This window comes from Podarcis melisellensis, assembly GCF_964234715.1.
Source record: "Podarcis melisellensis genome assembly, chromosome: 1".
In the NCBI taxonomy this organism is placed as follows: Eukaryota; Metazoa; Chordata; class Lepidosauria; order Squamata; family Lacertidae; genus Podarcis; species Podarcis melisellensis.
In genome coordinates this window covers 97,732,844-97,757,249 of record NC_138528.1, presented here as the reverse complement: position 1 = coordinate 97,757,249, position 24,406 = coordinate 97,732,844, and the positions used below count along the sequence as shown (strand labels likewise).

The window sequence follows — 24,406 nt, the reverse complement described above, 5'->3', positions numbered from 1 at the left end:
TGCCTCGTCAAGCCCAGATGCTGCAATCAGCAGGCAAGGTAGAAAAGGGAAGCAAGTAGGGCTTGGGGAAACTGCTGCTTGAAATGGTGCAGAGGCACTGCTTGTCCATATAGACAATACTGGCCCAATAGGCTGTGTTCTGTGCTATTATGAAAGAGGTGAATAGGAGAGTTATCTTTAAGTTGGGTTGGAGGAACTGTCAGTTATTTAATTCCCTTAACTCACACCTCACTTACAGTGTTCCCCAGGGATATCATTTCAGTTTTGTGTAGGGGTGTGTGTGTGTATCCTGTTGAAAAAAAGGGAAGAAGAAAGCTGTCTGTGTTGAGCAAGGTAAGAAATCAACTTATTCAAAGCAAATGATTTTGACTGTTAGGCATAGATATTTAGTACTTGGTCTGTTTACAAATGGAGTGATTTTTTTTTGTTATAGAAATAGTGAACTAATCTGAATAACAACATGCAGGCTGAAATAGAAGTAGACAGGAGGCAGCCCACCTCATACTTTCTGAATAGCACCTTTGTTTTCCCCTCAGTAAGCATTGTATTTTATCTGTTGTCCTGAAGTTTGGAGCCTAGGAATTTTTGTTATGGGTCTGAAAGTGCCATGCAGTTATGGGTCCAACTAGCATAAAGAAAGCCTACAGAAAACATAAAATATGTATTTGTTACTCTGAGACATTTGCTCTCTAATTTTTGTTCCACCTTGCAGTTCATATTTTTGCAGTTCATTACAAGCTGTGGAGAGAAAAGGTCTGCACGAAACAGCACACTGTGTGCAAATGTGTATGTTCCAGCTTATTTTCCCCAAATAATATAAATAATAAGTCAGATTCTATTTATGAAATATGAAAAATAAGATACATATTTGTCACAATCTATTTTTTATGATCCTTTGGGCAATCCCGCAGCACTCCCTCTGAAAGAAACCAAATAAGTAGTTTTATTTATATTTAGAAGACCAATTTCAATTTCAGTTCCCTTTTCCCCCCATTGAGAGGTTTCATTGCTTTTGATATATTTTAAGTCCCTGTTCAACTGCCTTTTTATTTGCAAAGTAGTTATGAATTCTAAGAGAATATGCCTGTGGGGGGCGGGAATCATATATTTAATAGTTCATATTGAAAAGTGTGTGTGTTCAATATATAGGAAGGAGAGTAGTTGAGAGAGAGACAGAGAGAATATCTTCCCTCTCTCTCTTGGTTGAGATAGAGAATCGTCTCATGTATTTGTAACTATCATGCATTTGTAAATCATGTGGACAGTCACTCTTCTAAGCATCACAAGCAGATGTAACTAGGCAGGTGTGATGTGGTGAACACCTTACAAATGATGTAACTCTGTGGTCTCCATTGGTGCATCGCAAGATGCAGTTGTGCCATTTTGGATGTTATCTGGTGCCTGTGAAGACTGCGCCCTGTCACCAGTTCCAGTGCCTCCTTTGTCATGAGGTAGAATGTGTGATTACTTTCCCACCCTGCTGAAAAAGGACCCAGGAAGGTAGGAGGGAAAGCAGAATGATCTGGGGAAGGCAGCAGAGGGAGGAGGAGAAAGTAGAGTGTCAGAAGAATGGAGCAGGGGGATGGTGTATCAAAGACAGAGGGAAGTCACACACCTGTCATATCCAGTGGAACAGAGTCCCTCGAAAAAGTGGCATAATAATAATAATAATAATAATAATAATAATTTATTTATACCACACCTATCTGGCTGTGTTTCCCCAACCACTCTGGGTGGCTTGCAGCACATTAAAAAATGTAAAACATTACACATTAATAATTTCCTGATACACGGTTGGCTTCAGATGTCTTCTAAAAGTCAGATAGTTGTTTATTTCCTTGACATCTGGTGGGAGGGCGTTCCACAGGGCGGGCGCCACTACTGAGAAGGCCCTCTGCCTGGTTCCCTGTAACCTCGCTTCTTGCAGGGAGGGAGGTGCCATAAGGCCCTTGGAGCTTGACCTTGTCTCCGTGCTGAACGATGAGGGTGGAGAGGCTTATTCACACACACGCTCCAGCCACCAGCAGTCGCTATTGACTGAACTGTAAGAATCACAGATCCAGTGCTCGTAGGTTCTGCCGTGGTGCAAAAACATAATCAGATTCACAGAACCATATAGATTCTCATAATGTTTGCTAATTCCCTCAGAACCACCATCAGCTGATAGCCTCTTATGTGTGGACATTTTCTTCTGTTATTTGTTGCTGGTTTTGTTGTACCATGGAAAAATCATGAAGCTCTATTAGGATTTATGCCTTGGAGCAATGTTTTTTGTTGTGCTGGCAATTACTGGATCTCTGGTTTTTATTGTGTGTACCAATGTAAGCTTTAATCTGTTACACTTTGGGGGGGGGGCATAAAAATATGCAAATTTAAAGGGATCCATTTTAATTATACTGGATCTGACTTCTAGCTAGACCCTAGCTAGACCCTAGCTGGAAAAGCAAAGTGTGTGTGTGTGAAGCTGAAAGGGGTGCTGCTTGTGACACTTTCACATAATTTCAAATGTGCCCACAGCCCCTAAGTTTGGTGACCCCTCCTATAATTGCTGTCACATCTGTATAACAAAAAAATGCTGTGATGTGAAAGAAGTTTTTAGCAGCTTGCCCATAGCTCAAATGTTTCTAACTTCCTATAATCAACACTTTTACTTTTATCTGAGCATTTCCTATGACGAAACATTTTTTATTTTATTTTCCAAGTATAAGATTAGAAGTATAGCCTTCATATATTTTTTTACCTGGAGGATGCAAAGGTAGAACACTGTATGTTCTGATCTAGGATTAGACAACGTTCCATTTTTGGTCTTTATACTGAACCTTACTGCCACATTCCCCCCCCGCCCTTATTTAATGCAAATGATATTTGTTAGCCATGCAGAAGAGAGAATTGCAATAGCTCTCCCCACCAGTGTGCAAAACACAGCAGCTGCCATAGTCCCTCCCCCCCCCCCAATAGCTAGTAGAGGAAAATGAGCTCCTTATTCCTTTGCGCCTGCTGTCTTCTTTTTGGAAGAGTTAAATAAAAATGGTTTTCAATGCAGTTGAAAACCAATGGTTAAAATAGCAAGACCCTTGCCTACTTGTAGAATTGCAGAGTTGAAGGGTGCTTTTCCAACAAAAGTCAGAGTCTGAGGCATGGTGGTATGGTCTACAAAGCCAGTTGAAGGGGGTTAGTAGTGATCAGAATACTGGGAAGACAGTGTAGGGTAGTGTTTAGTTTTGGACTAGGACATGAGAGAACAGGATTCAAATCCCCACTCAGCAATTAAGCTTACTGAGTGACCTTGGACTAGTCAGTGCCTCTCCGCCTAACATACCACATAGGGTTGTGTTGTGGCACTAAATGTGGGGGAGAAGAACCATAAAGGCCACCTTGAGATCCTTGGAGGAAAAAGGTGGGATAGAAACACAATAAATAGGTAAGAAAGATTCTTACACATTTCCCCTTGATTATTAGGAACCAAAGTGGCAACTGAATATCCCAAAGAACAATTACATTAGAGGACAATGAGAATGATGCATCTCTTCATTGTAGTGTAGTCTGGGAATGGGTTGACTTCATTCAGCACGCCTGTGTATCTGACCCTCATTGCTGCCTCCTTTGAGACTTCTTTGACAAATGCATGTCTCCTAATCTGTAAAAAGCCATGACACTCTGTAGTTAATGTTAAGAACTTTTGCTCCATCGTAGGTTTGGCCATATATCAACCTTTCTAGCCTATATCTCTGAAGCTGAGCAGGGATACGGTGAGGACCATAACATTTATTAACATGGTGCCCACTATTAATAAGCCTCAATGCCTTTCTCAGTGAAAAACTGTTAGCAATTTCCCCTTCATATATTTTTTAAAAATATGACTGCTGCCTCACTCTAAAAAATACAAGTGGCTCAAATGGATTCATCTGAAGGATATGCCACATGCTTGCTTGATTTATGACCAATGTTCTTGTTCCTTTCTTTCCCCTTCCTTCTCTCTCTCTCTCTCTCTCTCTCTGTCTTCATGGCAAGTGCCTGAAAAAGTCAGGGACTCTGCAGGGAGAACAACAGAAATGGTGAATAGATTTAGTAGAATATTTGGAAGTAAAAGGCATTACACAAAATACCTTTCTTGGCTTTTCAACTTCACACAGTGAAGTTTGATAGGATAAAATATAGTTATTAATTGAGGCTATAGCACCTTTACAGCCCAATACAATGCTTATTTTCTTGGTAGCCTCACTCAGTTCATTGGGACGTCCACCCTGCAAAATATGCGATGTTAGGCTGAAATCCTATACCTAGTTACCTGGAGTAAACCCTGTTGAAGATAATGGAATTAATTTCTGAGTAGACAAGTGTGCTGTTAGTGTACAAAGTGTATCACAGTCTTTTTATTGTTTTCATTATAACTGAAGCCAAACAATGGGAATTTGCTCACGGCAAGTCTCTGACTCAAGAAGACTTTGATTTTCCAAATCCAAGTTCAGCAATTCTGTTGACTTGATGAGACCTCAGTGGTCTTGAATATCCATCTCCTGGTATAATTTGGTAGACCGACAAGCTCCTCGGTTGATATAAAACTCTGCCGGATTAGTTCTCCACCCAAGGAAGAGCTAGAAGAGTCAAGTGATGTGTTCTGTTCAGTGCAATTATGGCCCAAATAAAAGCCTCAGAAAGCTCTTAATAACAGGCAAGCACCCTTGCCCTTTCCCAGATGAGTGTTGTGTGGTAGATGGCAGAAGGACTTCTTTCTGATTCTGTAAATTGCATGCCTCAAAGACAAGATGTAAACTAATTTATCACTGTCCCACTGAATTGCAGGCTTCAGCTGATCAAGGAGGATTTTGTGATCAATGGTGTCAAATGCTAAAGAGATGTCAAGGAGCAGCAGCCAATTAACCTTACCTGATTTAGTGGCAATCAATAGGGCACTTGTGACCATTAATGATGGCATTTTCTATAGAATGGGCTCCAATGGAGATGAACCTAATACTAAAAAGATCAGTTGGACTTTGAAAGTAGCCTGAATGTAGTGTGTGAGGAAAACTATCAAAAAGAACAAAGTCTTCCAAGGCAATACAAATATTGCTGCTATTTTCTTCTTCTCAACAGTAATAACTCTCTCAGGGTTGTGATATCCTGACTTTCTGTTAGGTCTATCAGTTATTACTTAGGAATTTCTAGGTTCCTTTGCCACTCTGAAAATGACAACCTTTCCATTTTCTTTACCAGAAATGATGGCATGTATGTTATAAGTTTTGCTTCAAGAAAATGTTATTAGATTGTATCATATAAGAAATTATTTTATAGTAATATAATCTCACTCAAATGGGAATTGATGTGTGTTTTATTTCTGTTTCTGTGGGCAATGGAATAGAAAAGAGAAAGTTCTTTTCTGATTTTGTTGTTGGCAGTATGGGGGCGAGCTTGTTAACAATTTCACAAAATATAAAATTGGGTAAAAATACAAAAAAATGATTCCATTTAAGTACTTTGGAAAATACATTATCTCACCAACGGGAATATGAAAGCATCATAGTGGTATAGTCATGTAGAAAAGTTTTCTGGAATTTCTGTCTTTCCTGAAGTGTAGCTACCAGTGTGTTGGACCAGCACAAGTAATGTAGAAGGGGGGGGGGGGGAGAAGATCCAAATTATCTCTGTAGATCTTGATAACATAAACTGTGAAGAATCTATCTTTATGAGGAGACACCTATATGTAAGAACAAGTAATGGCTAGTATGGTGGGATGGTGCCATTGAGCTATCCACCCCAAACCACATGGCTGCCACTTACCTGTGGGAGTGGGGGGATAGGTTGGCATTGAGGGTGGGGCTGCGAAGGAGCCAATCAGACGCTGACTCTGGTGTTCCCACTCAGCCCCAACTTCACTTTGCCCCACCCTATCCCATCTAGGTAAGCAGCAGCAACATCAGTGTTGGGAGGGCAACACTCACCCACTGCACCAGAATGCTGTTCAGCTGGAAACAAAGTATGTGTTGTATTTGGTTTAGTGTGTTGAGAGGGAAATCTGGCCTAATCCTAACTAAAGTCAGAAAGATTCATTCTTTGTTGCTGAGCTGTTGACTAGGTAACTTGTGAGGCTTCTCAGATTTTATATGGTTCACTAGAATTCAAAAAGTTTGAACGTGATAGGTCGTTTATCAGACATTCCATTTAAACATACGGGTTTTGGAATTCTTGTGTGAAGCTGGTGATAGGTTAAAGGGTTCTTACTGGAGAGAATAAAAGGGCAGGTTCAGTCTTTGGAAGACTGTGAAGAGATTCATTGAGGGACTAACGAAGATACTATAAAGAGGCAAGAAACAAGCTTAAAGATTGATTCTGGAACTCAGAGCTGCAGCAATATTTTGTGCATGTGGCTAAGAGTCTGCATATAATCATTGAAAGATGGGATCTTGTGTGTATGTGTATTATATACAGTACTTTTTTCCGCAGTTTGGGAACAGTCTGAAATACTGGGAAAGGGCTGCTTACCGCCAGCTTTGCGGGGAGTGAAGGTTGTGGTCTGGTTCGGCTGCAGCTAGTTGGAATGTCCTAGTTCTGGTGTGATGGGGGGGAAGGTGCAATTCCTTCCTCTGCTGGGTACACTGGCTGCTGGGGCTCGCCAGCCATTGTAGTCAATTGTGGGTGAGTTGGGGGAGGCATGGTATGGGGAGAAGACCAGAGGAAATATTTTTCCCCTCTGGTCTGCTCCCTGGCTCTAAAAGCAGCAGGCCTAGCTATAGAAGTCTTCAGTTACCATATTTGGGGCCAGGAAGTAATTTGCCTTCAGACAAATTGGACCTGTCTGGGATTTTTGCCTACCTCATAGCAATTGTCACAACCAGATGGCAGATAAGGCACTGGGCTGAATCCTTAGCCAGAGTGAAGCGGGGTGTAGCCCCTCTGCACCTCAAATTCAGGGTATCCCCTTAAGGGATCCAGGGCGGAGGTGCTTTTGTCCAGACACCCCGGGGGGGAGGGGCTGATGAGCCATAGCATCCTCCCAAATGGTATCTTGAAGAGGTCACCCTGATTTGATGTATAGTATAGGGCGATCATGAACCGTGGTTAACCTTTCAAAAAATAACAACCAGCAGACAGGTTGGTTGATCCAGGGTAGACATCACATCTGTGAACTGCCCGGAGATCTTATGATGAAGGGTGGTGTATAAATCTAATCAATCAATCCTATGCCTATGCCAAAACCTGCTGACATCAATAAAGTTGTAGCTTGTTTAAATCCCATTTGGCTATCCTGTTGTTATCTAAACCTTATAATGCCTTGGCCCTGCCTCCTGCAACTTTACTGCACCTGTAAAACAAAGCAGAGACCTCCACAGTTTGATGACAGTGTTGAGATTGTACATTAATTTACTCAATTTGAAGGTAGCTGGTAGGACTGTGAAACCCCAGCCACATAAGCTTGCAGAATGTGAACTTGCAGAATATATAGAAAATAAAGCAACAGAGGATATGGGTGCTTGGTATAGTTGCAAGTTGGCACCTAACTAGGGTTATTCGGTGCTCAGAGGTGTGTATTCTGATGCACTCAGTGGCACTGTCCTTTAGCTGTTTTGTGCATACAGAAAAAGTCCTATCTAGTGTGTAACAAATATCTTAATAGAATGTGGATATTGATCAATAAAAGCTGTGGATGCTAAATGTGAAATGGAGAAAACTGTGTTTTCTTGGTTGGAAGTGGGAAACATTTTAGCCAAGTCATTTTTTCTGGTTTCATGTGTACTCCATAAAGTTCCTTTATTTTTATTTTTTAAGGCAATGATTTTTTTGAGTTGTTATGCTGTGCCATGGATTGCAAAGTTACAGTTTTCCCCATTCATGCATATTTTTTGCCTGATACTGCACTGCACCATCAACACTGCACAGTCCCCTATTACTGCTTAGCCAAGTCAGAAAGAATTGGTTTCAAACATAATTTTTATGTTGGTGGCAAAGCAGTAGGATTTAATGTGGGGTATTTCAATACATTTGGACCAGAAGGGACTAGAATGTTTTGAGGTGCTGTGAACAGGGGCAGAGATGTTGCTCTTATTTTGAATTGGTGCAATAATATCATTCCAGCTACCGCAAAGTGGTGGTCTTGAGAGGGGCAGTGACAAAGCCAAAAGCCATGAAAAACTTATTCAAGGAATAACTTGTGCTCCTTTTCATGCCGAAAGCATTCAGCAGTGAACATCAGCACAGCTGCAGTTTAAACATTGCGAAAATATTCATGTCATCTTTGTAATAATCTGATGGAGCATTTAAGCTGTCCAGTTGTGCAGGTCCTTGACACTGAATAAAGATAAAGACATAAAAAGCACAGCAATAAAGAGCAAGCTATACAATGATGACATCCAGTGCCTTGGGATATCGTATTAGCCTCAAAAACCTGAAGCACATGCTCCCAACTAGAGGGAAATGATAAGAAAAAAATACTCCTTAGAGATCCCAGACCTCCTGCCAATACCGATGCTTAGAATTAAAGCCATTTGCTGTTATGCTTCACTTAACCTTCCGGATTGAAGATCAAAACTTTATAAAACTGTTAAGTGCTTGAAAAAATAACTCCAAAGCAATGTTGAACCCTGTGCACTTAAAATGCAAAGCACTCAGTCTCCTCCTGTGAGACAGAAACAGGATCAGCACTGGCTTCATAAAACTGATTCTCAATGTGATCTGAGAGTTGTAAAGGATAATCCTCCTGTTTGTCCCTCTGTCTCTTCTCTCTCTCTCTCTCTCTCTCTCTCTCTCTCTCTCTCTCTCTCTCTCTCTCTCTCTCTCTCTCTCTGCTGTTTGCCATCTATGCAGATACCCAGTTGAGTTCTCTTATATTGGGTGGTTTAGAAGACTGATGGCTGGAATCCCAGTTTTCCTCAGATTTTTAGAGTGATAAAGATGATAATAATAATGTTCTTATCTATACCCCGCCCATCTGGCTGGGTTTCCCCAGCCACTCTGGGCAGCTTCCAACAGAGGACTAAAAACAGAATAAAATGTCAGTCATTAAAAACTTCCCTGAACAGGGCTGCCTTCAGATGTCTTCTAAAGGTCAGATAGCTGTTTATGTCCTTGACATCTGGTGGGAGGGTGTTCCACAGGGTGGGTGCCACTACCGAGAAGGCCTTCTGCCTGGTTCCCTGTAACTTCGCTTCTCACAGTGACGGAACTGCCAGAAGGCCCTCGGCACTGGACCTCAGTGTCTGGGCTGAACCATGGGGGTGGAGACGCTCCTTCAGGTATACAGGATTGAGGCCGTTTAGGGCTTTAAAGGTCAGCACCAAGACTTTGAAGGTCAGAAAGTTCTTGTGTGGGGAAACTTCATCTGCAGTGCAAAACTGCTTTGCGGCACACACTGTTTTGAGCTTAAAAGCAGTTTCACATAATAGATTTGACATTTGAATTGACAGTGCTATTTTGCCTATATTGTCTATATAGGTTATAAGATATTCTTCATCCATGTTTAATTCTACGTTTTCAGGAACAATTATTCAGCAATATTTTTAAAGTGCTAGTTTCTGCCTGTGTGCAGATCGTCCAGTTTTTAAATCTTAGGTTTTGTTGCATGTCTAAAAGTGCAGTGATTTCAATGAAAATGTATGTTGCCGAATCAAATGTTTTGCTGTGTTCAGGTGGTTTTTTATTAATTTGATTAAGGTGTGGGGTACAAATAATATAATTACTACTAATATTACACATATCAATGAGTGGCCGTCACCTTGGTCTAAATTCATGGCCTGACATCACAGGGGGGAAGTCTGTTGCTGCTTTGTTCCCATTTTGAGAGAGAACACAGATAATTTCTTTGCTGATCTAGAGCACAGCCATCTAAGTGCAGTTTATGTCCAGTTGGGAGTATGCGATTTAATCTGACTCTTCACTCTCAGGTGGTTCAGAACCTCTCTTTGAAGTAATTTCATACAAATTACTTTCCACTGTGCTGTATAATGAAGGGAAGCCTTTGTGAGTATTTCTGACTTTTTACAAAAGAGGGTCTCCTGAAACAAAACTCCAAAGGCATCAAAAATCTGTATAAGGGGATCCATAGAAACTTTTAGAAATTGCCATTTATATACTAATTGTTTGTGGCTCCTTGTCTTTAGAATATCCTCATCAAAGAAGTTTACTAGGCATTATCCCCCCCAGACTAGTGAACAATTTTTTTTAGTTTTCTTTCACATTTTTATACAGTATTTTTGTTGCCCTATATGACCTGTTTGTTTGGTTTTTATAATTAATATTTATATTTTGTCTGCAAAGCAGAAAATATGGCAATAGAGGGTCTAGCAATGTTTTAAATTTAATAAGTATTGCTCACAGAATTAACTATGTGGAAGAACATCTCCATATGAACCTTGACCACAGAACTACAGTAGCTGCGGAGATAACAGAAGGTTGTAATATTTACCGTATTTTTTGCTCTATAAGACTCACTTTTTCCCTCCTAAAAAGTAAGGGGAAATGTGTGTGCGTCTTATGGAGCGAATGCAGGCTGTGCAGCTATCCCAGAAGCCAGAACAGCAAGAGGGATTGCTGCTTTCACTGCGCAGAGATCCCACTTGCTGTTCTGGCTTCTGAGATTCAGAATATTTTTTGTTTGTTTTCCTCCTCCAAAAACTAGGTGCGTCTTGTGGTCTGGTGCGTCTTATAGAGCGAAAAATACGGTATTTCGTTAAGACACTTATAAATCCCTTCCTCCAGAAGAGCTCAGAGGGATGTGTATGTATACACTGTGCAACATAGACATCAATAAAAATAGTAACTAAAAGAAAAATACTAATACACCATTGAAAAATAACTAGAACATTAAATAGCATGAGAGCCAATATGGAACCCCGTAGGTCCTCATAGCAATGTTACTATGGGTTCAAAGAGGAGTTTCCACATGTTACTCTCTGGCAGTGATCCTGGAGGCAGGATCTTCCCACTGTACCTCCCACTGTAACACAGTGCCCCCAACCCCCATGGACACTATAGGATGATATTGTGGTCTACAATAATCAAAGCCAACAAGAGGCTAACGAAAATTAAGAATAGTATTTTTCACTCCACCTCCAGGTCATCAGTCAGATGGCCAAGACAGCTTTGGTGCTGAAATTGGGCCAGAAACTGCTTCATCCTGGGGTGCCTACAGTTGCCCAGCCCACCATCCTCTCAAGCATCTTACTCATAAAAGGGATGCTAATAATTGCCTGGGGCTGATGGGGCCATAGTCCAAAACTTCAGGAGGGCACCATGTTGGTGAAGGCTGTCATAGTATTATAGCGTATTTCACTTATACGCAAGGAAACAGTGATGCATGTCCCATTAAACTTTAATTAGTTTAATGTAAATGCCCAGTGCACTTCCTTCTTTAAAAGTCTCACCACGGCAGAGGATTTCGCGCAGCAGCTAAGAAGGGCAGGAGAGGCAGCATCTTCCCAAAAAAGGAGTCCTGGAGCATGCGGTTTGTAAATAAAAAAAAAGGTTTATTTACAAAACACCAAAAAACAATCCTGGCGAGGAACCACACATCTCAGCAAAACACACACCCAAAAGGGAGAAGGGGGAGAACAAACAAACAGGGGGACTATTTATACAGACTCATGTTCCTGGAAGCCTAATGACCTCCAGCTGCTCAGTGATTAGAGCGTTTCTGCTACTCTTTTAACCCTTTGATAGCAACAATGCACACCTGGAGACATGGGATAGAATCTGGAACTGAGCAAAATAATTACCCTGCTTGCCTAAGTTTCTAACTTATTCATGCAACAACTAATAGAGCACATCTGTCTTCTTCATGTATTTCACATTATCTTAAATGTGAATCATTTTGCTACTGTGTTGGCCTTTGACTCTGCACAGCTATGACTGGTAAGCAAGCTTATGAATCTCAATTCATATCTCCATATCTATTCTCCATGGTATATTTACCATGGCAGAGTTATGGGACCAGGTGTGTGACCAAAGATCATTATATTTTTGTCGCATTTTTCATGGTACAATAGGTAAATCTCATAAAAAGGCCGACAACTGTACAATAAGAACCGCCTGCATTATTTCAAACCAGCAATTGAATTCTATCAATCATAGTATCCTTTGCTGTCAAGAAAGAAAACAAGAGAGAGTTATGCTGCAGAAACGACAAAAAGCTTAGGGCAAATCAAATTAGATCATACCGCCTAATCTGCAAAAGAAATGTACCTGAAAAATGGGTAATATAAAATGGCGGGGGAAGGGGAGAAACAACACGGAGCTTACAGCATATAATTGATAAAGGTCTAGACATTAGAGTATCAAATAATAAAAAGAACATGAATAGATACAATCACATCCATGGAAACACAAGCCAGGCAAATAAAATCTGAATATGCAAATGATATTAGAATATGTATGGTATACAATTAGAATGCGATTTCTGAGAAGAGCTGTGTTAGTAATCTGTCCTAAAGTTCTTTATACTCTTCAAGGGCAACATGGTGGTACTGAACAATTCTTGCTTGTAAAGCAGAAGATGATGCCTCAGCATAATGTAGTAGGTCATTTTAAATGGGAAAAAAAAGATACTGCAATATAATTCTATCATATGCAACGTGTTCCATTAAAAATAACTAGAGCAGCAGCACTATAGTTCAAAAAAGCACCTTAAAAATAAACAAAATAATGAATGAAGATGTTCCTTAATACTGGCAGGAACGCAGTATAGCAGCCTTTTTTTGTCCTCATTTGTATGGTTTACTGGGTGAAGCTTAGAGGCTAATAGAACTCCTCATGTGCTTTGCTGGCATAAAGGACTTTATGTGTGTGATTTAAGACTAGCCGTTTGGATAGACATTTAATTCTGTGTTACAAAAGGGATAAATAACATATTAAATGTAAGTAACAGTGGCTGCTGCGTGTGCCTTTGGGAACTGAATGTACCTGAAGTTTGAGGCACCCACGATAAGAGCAAATAAGACATGCTTTAAATGTACATTTTTGCCATTGTCCACAACCATGTTTAGGAAGGACTTCAAGGGCTACCCATTGCTTCAGAACTACAAGAGGATAGTGTTTTATCATTTCACAGTGTACTTGGCATATGCTGGGAAATATAAAAGGTAAATTGAACTATTACTTAGGTTCTGTGAAATCATAGCAACAGTGATAGCAACACTATCACTAGACAACCCCAACCAGCTGACTAAGGCAGTACTTTGCACAGGGAAACAATGTAGCCGGAGCCCCATGGACCTTGCATTTGCTTAGAAATAGTAATGGAAAGGAAAAGAAGCAAGAAGTTACAGCAATTCTGTGTAAATATTTTTAGAACTCCATTATATGCCACCTTGGAATTTTTCATCATAAGGGCATTAAAATATATTTTAAATAAGTAAAATGAGAACAAGCACCACTCATGAGAAGGCTTCTTTTTTTCTCAAAATGAACTGTCTGGGAGAGTTGACTGCTCATTCTCCACATGTGGCTTGGCTACCATATTCCTTATGTATTTCTTTCCTCTTCAGCCTTCCATCTTCTTTTGTCTCCATTGCTAATTGATCCTGTTCTCAGAATCATTTCCTATCATTGCTGCCTGAGCTGCATTAATTGGAACGGTCAGGGCCTGAGACTGGGATCTTCTTCATGTGACCATATGGCTAGCCACTGAGCTATATTCCCTTCTGGGGAAATCTGAAAAAAAACCCTCTCCCCTCCCCATATAGCAGGGGGTAGTGAACCTTTTTGTCCTAGCAGACCAGATCATTACTTGTCCCCACATCCAGAGGCCTACTTTGACAGGTGGGTGGGATAACCTGCCTCTTGGTCACCTGACGTCATAATGATTTGCGACAGAATTAAGATTTAATGGCTCTGTCATCAACTTCTGTTAACATGTTTTAGGAAACAGAACAGCAATCTTACCTGCCCCAAGACCTACTGAATTCAATGGGACATAAATGGCAATGTGAAGGAATTCAATACGCATTTTAAAAAACACCTCTCTGAGCGATTAGAAGAGCGAAAAGGGGAAGTGAATCTGGTTATCCACTTTTTAAATATTTTGAAATGCTTTTCATCAGTGAAAAGATAAAACAGAGATGAATAAATCAGGTTACATTTTAGGAGAGGCTCCCACTTTTGCAACAATAATTCAGCAGACCCCTCCTTCATGCTTCCTTGAGGAAGAAATACAACCTGTCTAGGGTATAAGAATTACAAAAGGACACATGCAGGCTAACAATTTTCAATGAACTGTGTAATTATATACTATGTTTAAATTATATCAATAAAGTTTATTGTTATTGTCACTAGTAAAAGATGACAAGCTATATATTTCTACTGTTTACTCTTTTACAACGTCCTAAATCAAGCTACCTTTACGGTAAAATGTTGTATGCCTTTGAAGGCATGAAGTGGCATCAGCGACGAGCTGCCTGGATTTGTGTGTTTAGGGAAAAATATTGATTTTATAAGAACTGAAGAGCTATGAGAGAGTGACAGATGAAAGTTGTGTTCCTAGTCACAGCGCCATCCCCCTTCTGCAGTGGCTATAGCTAAGCTGTAATGAACAACCTCAAGCAGAGAATGATTTGGGTTAGAAATGGCCACAAGATTCCAGATGTAGGTGGATTTTGACTAGGCATTGGGTGTATACCCATTCCATCCTCCAGCCAAAGGGCGGAAACTTTTGACAGTGTCGTGCCAAGGATTATGGTCTCCCCAAGACCCCAAACTACCGAGGTGGCTTTTATGTGTCACTGTTGGATTAGAGTGCAAGCATCCGAATCATGATCCATCAGTGAGGCTCCGCCCACCAGCAGGCCCCTGATCGGCCTGTTCAAATTAGAGATTTTAGTGGGCAATCCCACCCTGCAATGGGGCCAGCCAGAAAGATTTATAGGGCCAGCCAAGCTCGTTCATCCTGGCTACTGGAGATGACAGATGATCTGTGAGGGGCCACAACTGCCACCCACCCAGAAAAGGGGTAATTATCATGGTAAACCCTGTGGCATCTATGTGCAAGTGGAATTTTCAAGGTTTGGACATAATACTAAATTTCAGTTCATGAAAAATGGAAGTGAATGCTTCCGCTCTTCTCAGGGTTGTGCTGGTGGAGGAGATGGAATGGGAGAAACAAGTGAACAAAAGACTTGTTCATGCTATTCTGTCTGAACAAATCATTTTGTTCTATCCATTATAAAAGATTTGTCACCCAACAACCTTCTCACTGTAGTAGCTGACATCAGCTTTGCAAAACAGTTGGATGATATTCCAATATAGTATTGAAATGCGTTAACGTACCTCAGATAAGCATACTATTTGGAGACAGACCATATATGAAGGCAAGCCCTTGCTTCACACTCACTCTGTTATTGGAGGGCTAATAAGGGATAGTAATTAGCCGGAATTACTGTATTATGAGTGGATTTCTTTCTCTGAAAATTCATTGTGTATAGGAGGTGGGTAGGAGGGCAATAAGTTTATTAGTCATTGCTAAAGAGATTAATGAACAGCAAACTGCTGATTGGCAAGGTAACTCTTGTTTTCATTTTTAAAAAATCAAAAACCCAGAGAGAGGTTGCCTTAAATCAATAAAGACTTTGTTGTGTGAGAGGTGGTTCGTTGAATTGAGGATAAGACAGCGAGAACTTGACTGACAAATGAAATTGCAAGATCTTTTAATTAGGAACACAGCTGAGCGAAAGTCAGAGATTCCTGATGGGTTTTAACTGAGGAACTGAGCCAAGCATACAAAATAGTTACTGGAATAATACAAAAGCTTCTGCAACCTCATGCCTCAGGCAGTTGTAGCCGTAAGACTAAATGAATGGCCATTAGCTTGAACACATGAGAGTTCTTCTGGATCAGACCAGGGGCCCATTTAGTTCAACATCCTGATTTCTGTCACTGACTAGCCAGATTGTTCCAGGCAGTCAACAAGTACGGCATGAAGGCAAACAACCTTTCCCGTTGTTCATCTCCCCCCTGACCACACTTCCCCATTGACTACTTTTAATCCTTGATGTTCCATATAGCTATCATTGTCTGTACTAACAGTAATGCTAGTTCTCTGGGTTCTGCTCTGGGTTCTTCTGTATGCACAAGAGTGAAGTATTAGCAGGGGCCAAGTTGGGTCCCACATTTTTGGGGGGAGGCAGCTGTTGCGTGTGCATGGTGTCACACATGCGACACCCCGCCCCACCCCTTCAGGCCACGCCTGCCAGGATGCTCTGGCAGGTCCAACTTGTCAGGGCCAGTTGCTGTTTATTTGGGGCACATATGCTCCACAATTCTGCCAATCATTTTTCAAAGCCGTTTAAGTCACTTGCCATCACCACATCCAATAGTAGCATATTCCACAAATGAAGTAAGCATTGTGTGAAGACACTTTTGGGGGGCTGTCCTAAAGCTACCGGCAATCAATTACACTGAACGATGCTTAATTCTAATATTGAAAGAAACAAAGTCACTGGCTCTTCACCTAACCTACATCATGGAGTTCTTCAACTTTTTGTGACAATAAAGTAAGGATGGAGGGAAGCATGATTTCAGATGGAGTTCAATTTTATCCTACTACTTCCTTTGGTGAAACTGTAGATAAACTGTGGCCACTCCTCTAGCAGCATTCCAAGGCAGGCACAGGCAAACTCGGCCCTCCAGATGTTTTGGGACTACAACCCCCATCATCCCTAGCTAACAGGACCAGCAGTCAGGGATGATGGGAGTTGTAGTCCCCAAATATCTGGAGGGCCGGGTTTGCCTGTGCCTGTTTCAAGGGATAGAAACATGCTTTAAATTTCAGCCAGAACCAGTGTGCAGTGAAGGGGAAAGTTTCGCAGGCCTCAGACTTTACCTAGAAAGTTGAAAGGCCTTGTCATAGGTGATTCCTTTATTTAAGTAGCCAGCTAGAAAGAGCTGGCTATAACTATGTTGCATATTTCTTACTTGAGGCAAAGTAGGCCTGGAGCCGTGATGCAAGATAAAAGTGCAATAGAAAAGGCAGATAGGTCTACGTGATTTCCACTTGCTTCTTTAAACCATGCTCATAAAAGTTTTAAAACCATTTGTTGTTCAACTGCAAACTTGAAGGGTGCATCTCTTGTTTAGACATGAATCTTTTGGTTTTCCTCATATTGGTGTTGCATTTAAGAAAAAACATGCTTTGTTCTTCAGTTTAGGACATACCTGACAAAGATGTGTAGAGTTTACTAACCCTTGGGAAAGTTTCACTTCCTTTGTACCTCAGAAGGCCGACACACATTTCACTTCAAATCTGACTTATGCAATACATTGATGGTAATTCTAAGAAGAACTTAAGTGGCCAGGAACAAGTAATGAACACAATACTGTTTAAGGAAGTGCAATATGCCTGGCATGCCTTGCCTTGTTGCCAGTAAAAGAGAATTGCTTCCGTGACAAATTTAATAAGTGTCATTGAAGCAATTCCTTTTTGCAGCCAGCAAATGTGTATAGACTAGAGAGAGTACACTTGTTGAATGTCACATGTGAATAACAGCTCAATGGTTGTATAGGCATGTACACAGACTGTACACCTGTTGAATGTAGCATACAAACTCCCCTAAAGTCACTCCCATTTTAAAGCAGTTTTGTATATTGGCCTTTGCCTTACTTGCTGGAATTGCAAGCTAAAATATATTTGACCCAGAGTGTTAAAGTTGTTAATGCCTGCTGACATGAAGGGGAAGCGAGAGCTGGAGGCCATGTGTAGTATATCACCTGTGAGGTGACAGAATACTTGTGTCAGTGAAGAGAGGAATGCAGGAAGTTTGGAAAGGCCAAAACCTAGGGAGAAAGTTGGTTTCGGGAGCAGCTGAAAGGAGACTTGGGGGAGAAAATAAAGAGAAGAAAGATAATCTGCAAAAGAAAAGGCAAAGCAGAAACAAAGCAATAGGAATTGAAATACGTGTGACAGAAACTGCTGTTCAGCTAGCAACAGTTAACTGACATAGCTAAGTTATAGACCTCACTGAAACTGTGCTGCAATTGCCTCCCCCTCCCCCATTTACGGGGAGAATATAGTACTTGTGACAGGCTAAATAGATAATCTGGCTGGAAGATCTTCAGTTTGGTTTGATTAACTGCTGCCCTTCTACCCTGGTAGTGGCAGCGCTGCCAATACCACCAATTAGAAGCTGGGAATTCAATTTATAATTAGCACCAAGTGATCGTAGGGCTTCTTTTTCACCAGCTTGAAAGTTCTTCACCTTGTCTGTATAATATGAAGGGATGTTTAAGAACTGGTGGATTTAGATGTAAAAATTACATTTTTTAAAAAATCCCTGTCATGGGATTTCTGTTCAGGAATGCAGTTGAGGGTAGATTAAAAGGAATACTATCTTGCTTAGGGGCATTATTGTAAGAGTCCAAAAATGCCCACAGTTCCTCATGTTGAAGGACTCCAAGAAATTTGGAACACACACACACACACACCAAGGTTAGCAAGGGTTCCCTATTCTAGAACAAATGCAGCTCCAAAGATCAACCTGCTCTCTTGCTTCCCCCGTGTTTCAGGTTAAGGCTTTATGGGTGGAAAAGGTAAAACTTTGATCTGTAAACTTATTAACTTGCCTCAGGAAAACTGTGTTAGCTAGAGACTCAAGATCGTGAATGTCAGAGTTGGGGTCTTTCCATTCTGGCCTGCTTCTGGTGGTGTAAATGCATTTACTTGCCCCCCCTTTAAAAACAACAACAACTGAACAAGAATGTTGCTGTAGTAATAATATGAAATATGCTCACTTTGATAACATTTTACTATCTTTCTTTTGCAGAAATGCAACCAAAATGTCAACAAATGCAGTGCCAGTACAAATGTGCTATATCCAGGAACAGAACTGGATGCTACTGTGAGAAAGGATATGAACTTGGCATCAATGGGAAAACGTGCCAAGGTAAATAACTATCCTGTCATATTATTTTTAAGCCCTCGAGCTCAATGAACTACTTTGGTGGGGTTTCATCTTGATTTCAGGAGATCTTGGAGAAGTTGCATATGATTTTAAATGCATAGTTGTCTGAAGAACCATTGCCTTGAAATAGTAAGATATTTGTGATATAACAGGATAGCATTTCAGTCCTGGGCACGGATGAGTGAGAAAATAGCCAATGGTCAAACAGGACATTACTTTTATGCAGGGGTCCTAAAAAAGGTCAAAATGTTGGAATCAGTGCTGTCACTCTTCAGATTAGCAAGATCCTTTGTCAAGAAGTGAGAGAAATGGAATGTCATTGCTGCTTAGCCAGGATCATCTGACTTAACAGAGCAGAACAGAGGGGTGAGATTGGCAGATCATGGGGGAAACAGAACATTGAAACCCTGAAAACATATTAGAGTGCAGTTACAGAATTGATGGAAGGAATCTGAAAGTCATCCTGCTTTTAACTAGGATGTGAACATTCTTTCATCAACTTTCACACATTTACTGGGTAGCCCTCAGATAGTCAGAGCCAGTGTGGTGTAGTGGTTAAGAGCGGTAGACTCGTAAACTGGTGAACCGGGTTCAATTCCCCACTCCTCCACATGCAGCTGCTGGGTGACCTTGGGCTAGGCATACTTCTCTGAAGTCTCTCAGCCTCACTCACCTCACAGAGTATTTGTTGTGGGGGAGGAAGGGAAAAGAGAATGTTAGCCGCTTTGAGACGCCTTTGGGTAGTGATAAAGCAGGATATCAAATCCCAACTCTTCTTCTTCAGACCATCTTTTCAGACAGCTAATGTCCCAGATTCCAGCTGTACCATATGGCCTGAGACTCAAAAGGATACATGAAAGAAAGCTTGATGTTTAGACAAAAGGAAGGGGGCTTTGTATGTAAATGTCTCATTCTAACACTTGCTTCTAATCAAACCATTTTGATGTTCCCATCAGATGTAAATGAATGCAGTCTGTATGGGGTCTGCAGCCAAACCTGCGAAAATTCAGATGGCTCGTATGCTTGCAGCTGTGTGGAAGGTTATCTTCTTCAGCCAGACAAAAAATCTTGCAAAGTTAAAAGAGGTAAGGAGAAACAGTTGTCACTTATGTAGTTCTTTCCCCCAGCTCTTTCATATTTATCTTTATTTGCAGTAGCTAACACTTATTGCCTTAGTAAATGTGATAGATTATGCCAAAGTATGAATGAAATTTCTTTCATTTTCACATTTTATATAGTTGGAGAACCAGAACAGAACCCTCAAGGTGTCAGAGTTCAAACCCCTTGCAGATAGAAAACTAACACATCAGCAGAAAGCTGGATTAAAACCTTTCCCAAAGTATTAGATGGTAGTCTTTATATTAGTCAAAAACATTTGAAAAAGTTTAGCTAATGTGAGTAGACAGCTCCACTCAGTCAAGGTTAATTCAGTCAGTTCTATCCTTCAACTAGATCTCATCTGATTCTCTCCCACATACAGATGAGTATTTATAATAATTTAAGTCCACCTTAAATGAAACTATCAGGAAGTAATTATTCCCTTTGGATGTTAGACCTGAGACTCTGCCTTGCTCCTAGCAACATCCCATGAGCATTGATTTAATGGTATTAATACTATGCCTTATTAGATAATTAATGCATATTTTCATTAGCAATAATAAACTAAGCATTTAAGGGAATTAGCAAGTTTGGTTTAATGAAGTCAAATTGAAGAAAGGATTTCCCTAGCCAATGTGTTGACTCTACAGCCTATTTTCCCCCTGCAATCTGTTCACCATCAGCATGCATAATGACACACAAGGCATTCTGCCTTACTGTGAAAAAGAGAAGAAAAAGAAATTGGGATGTAAAAGGAGACCACCCTTCTCCATGGTGCAAATGAAAAACAAAATAAATGAAAAATACTTTTATATATGTTTACAATGGAGTAAGTCCCTTGAATTCACTGTAACTTCTGAGTTGCACTGTTTTTTATGGACATACAGAGGGGTTAATTGGATGGTTCATACTGTTACATAAATTTATTATACTGAAACTAAAATAAACATAGGATCATGACGCTATGAGCAGTATACACGAGTAAAGGCATTTATAAGCCCAAGAAATAAAACTTGTTTAGTTTTCATATTGATCCACAAACCACAGCAATGGATTTGAAATATAGTAATATAATACAAACTAAGATTATGCAGCAAAAATCAATTTCAATATTTCTTTTCACTTGTCATTCATCATGAATGTCATTTTAGTGGGTTTTGGCAGGTGTCATTGCTGATACTGTACTCAAAACTGCCAATTAACTACAGATAAACACTTTTTTTTTTTACTTTAACCTAGTTTTTTCTGTTATGAAATAAGTATTTTTCAGTATTTGGGTAGATACCTATGTACACTTACCTGGGACTAAGGTCTACTTGTGATTCACAGACGTTGGATTACAGCATTCATCAGATTAGGCCAGCCACAAATTGAAAGTATAGTGATATGCAGCAAACTTCTCAAGTTTGTGAGCCTAGGTAACTTTACATCATCCCTGTTTTGTTTTACTCCTATACCATTCATTTTTGTTTTTATTTCTTTTCTTTTTGGTGCAACCCATCTATATATTTTGCATTTCCTATTATTCAGTGGTACTAGAGAGGTACCTCCTTTTGGGTTGCAGATAAATACAACCAAAACAGTGACAACTAGCCCTGCCTGGCTAGTAATGTACAGTGTCAATGTAGGGCTTTGTTTTGGCCTATACAGTTCTATGTTTTATGACAGAAAAACCTTCCTTTGCTCTTCCTTCCCTGTGTCCTTGTAAGCAAGGGACTTTGCTGGAAGGAAAATGTCCGTTATATGAAGCTTTCTTTTTAATTTCATTTTGTTTGGCCTGCCTTAGCAGCCGTTCCTGCACTTCATTGCCTCTACATCACTCCCATAGCTGAGAGAGCTCTCCAATCAGGAAATGTAGAGCCTGGAATTATTTATTCCTTTCCCCCTCGTGGGCCCAGAATCTTGGCAGTATTATATCAGCCAAAATGACCAGAACTCTGCATCACTCAGCTGCTTTTTAAAAAATGCACCCAGTGGCACTAAATCACTGGGGCTTGCTGTTTGATATCCAACAAATGTCTATGTTGGATGGACAGGGTCAGTTTCATTTTTTACTTCAGGTGTTGCTGAACTAGAGCTCCCATTATCCCTGACCATTGGCCACACTGGCTGGGGCTGATGGGAGTTGGAGTCCCACAACACTCTTAGCCCTGCTTTCTGGTATCAGTGTATGTGGTTGCACAAGAGGAGCCTTTTCCAACTCTGAAGAAAGAGTGCAGTACAGTACTTATTCAAATGAAACACCATGTTTTTATTATATTCCCACAGAAATTTCAGTGGCAGCCATTTTATTCTAATAGCTATCTATTAATCAGTCAATTCTCTAAATCAGCAGTGGGCAACCTCTGATACTCCAGGTCTATTTAAACATGGCAGCCGAGCCTAATTTATTATTAATTTTACCTGTGAGGCGGTTTTTCCCCCAAGCCATGCCCACCTTTGATGCCATTTATGACGTCAGGTATGGGGCAGGTAAAGATGTGACTGCAAAGGAACAGTCGTGAATCTTAAAACACACTCTTGATTGTTTATTGGCTAGTGGGGCTTGTACTTGGTGCCTTTTAAATTTGGCACCCAATGCAAGCACCAACAGAAGCCCATCTCTGCTGAAAGCAGGGCTTGGAGTTTATGCTGATCAGCAGTAACTTCAAGCCTCACTGGGATCAGCTACACTTTAGAATTTTCAATCAGGAACTTGGAGGTGGAGCTGACGCTTGCCAAAGTTGAGCCTGACAACATTGCCAGCTAGCCTTGTTCGAGACCATTGCCCACAATCAATCCACTGGAGACATTGCAGAATATTTCTCCCATTTTAAACACGAGGTTATTTCCCCCTACCCTCTAAGGCAGATTTTCAGGGGACAGAAGAGGTCTGCAAGAGGGAATATGTGAAAGTTACCTGTTTGCCTTCAACAAGAGAAACATTCTGAGGGGGGGGGGTTCATTCATGAGTGTACATTTTTCTAAATATAGTGTCTGTTCAGCTTCTGTGCCGCAAATGAATGACTGTGCCAGCAGCGGCAGACTCTGGAGTCTCAAATTTCAGTGGTGCCCTGTGTGACGTCAAAATCTAGTGCCACCCCTCCCACCTTTTGTTTTCCATTGGACTTCATAGTTGTGGTGCCTACTGTGGCATCCCAGAAGCTCCACACCCTGGGCAACCAAACTAGTCAAGCTCCCCTAGATCTGCATTTGCTGCCAGTACCTAATGAATGTCAAGCCAGTCTGAGCTTAACTAAACCTCCATCCTGTGAGTCCTATTTCTCCCAATTTTACTCTTGAGTGGTATCCCTCGAACAATTAGAATTCATTCAGGATGGTTTCAACCTCTCACATTGCTGATGCTGCGTTCTGTTCTGACAGAAGGATGCTTAGCCAACACACCACTTCAAAGACTGAGCAAGAAGAAGCAGAGGAAAAGTTGCTATATTGGAACCATGATCAGGTTGTTTAGGTTTTGTGCTGTGCTGGGATAAAAGGGCTTCCTTTTTTTCAGTGCAGCACAGGAGAGCTCTCACCTGCCTATAACTTGTCTGCCCTTTCCCAGCTGCTTCTGCCCCTAAACTTCCCTGTTTCTTCCTTTCCCTTCGCCTTACTCTTTCTCCCCACTTCACTACTTAAATTCTGTCTCTGTATGTGGCACGTGTGCTCTGCCTTCCTCCAGCTCTGACTGCTCTTAGTTGCCCTGCCCTCTGCCCTGCCCTTCACCTCACCAGTCCTAGTGGACAGTGACCATCATTGGCTTAAAAAAATAAATCAGGTTCCAAAATGAGATTTGAAATTAGATGCTGAAATAGCTGCCATAAAGCTGTGATCAGATTTCTTACAATCCTTTTATGTCTACTTTTTCTTTTAAAAAGCCCCCCAAATATCTAGTTGATAACTAGGCTGCAGGCCTGCTCCTTGATAATAATCCATTTAGCTGACTGGAATCAATCGGACTCATATTTGCATTACTGAGAGTAGGCCAGAACCCCTAGTTAGTGGGTGGTGGTGGGGGAATGAAATAGAGTTTTGCTGAAGATTCAGAACCTTTATTCTTCTTTGCAAGGCTTTCAAAACTATGTTAGTGTCAATGCAAGAAAAAGAATATCAAAAACAGCTACTTAAATTTTTAGCTTCTGCAAAAGCTCATGCAAGGTTATATTTCTCATTTACACCAGATCTATGGGAAAAAATAGACTGTAATGAAAGGAAGAGAGCCTTACTATGATCAAAAGGTGTCTGCTCTGCACAGTCTTTAATGTGTATGTTTTTCTACTCTTCTAAAAAAGATTCAGAACAAATTGACAATGCCCATGTGAGAAACTCACTAAATTAAATTAAAGTTTTAGGATTTCAAATCTGCACTGCTCTTTTTTTCAGGCATATAATTGGGAAATAGATTTCTGCTCTTGTTTTCTTTCAAATTCTGTACTTCGTGCATTCTTTTC

At 40.7% G+C, this 24,406-nt stretch overlaps 1 protein-coding gene and 1 long non-coding RNA gene across 5 annotated transcripts in view; one reads left to right on the top strand and one right to left on the bottom strand.

The window, feature by feature from the left end:
* Positions 1-24,406, top strand: part of LRP1B (LDL receptor related protein 1B) — a 744,879-nt gene that overhangs the window by 407,753 nt on the left and 312,720 nt on the right. For all 3 annotated transcript variants that reach the window (XM_081928170.1, XM_081928171.1, XM_081928169.1), the window contains 2 exons: positions 18,738-18,857; positions 19,832-19,960. In XM_081928170.1, the coding sequence (XP_081784296.1) occupies positions 18,738-18,857; positions 19,832-19,960 (249 nt within the window). The remainder of the gene's footprint in view (positions 1-18,737; positions 18,858-19,831; positions 19,961-24,406) is intronic.
* On the bottom strand, positions 1,706-6,131 carry LOC309380300. Of its 2 annotated transcripts, none has more exons than XR_014172818.1 (3): positions 5,940-6,131; positions 3,499-4,595; positions 1,706-2,075 (listed from the first exon to the last, which is right to left on the bottom strand). It is a non-coding gene; the product is annotated as an uncharacterized lncRNA (long non-coding RNA). The 2 variants fall into 2 exon arrangements; XR_014172819.1 differs by lacking the exon at positions 5,940-6,131 and adding an exon at positions 5,779-5,933.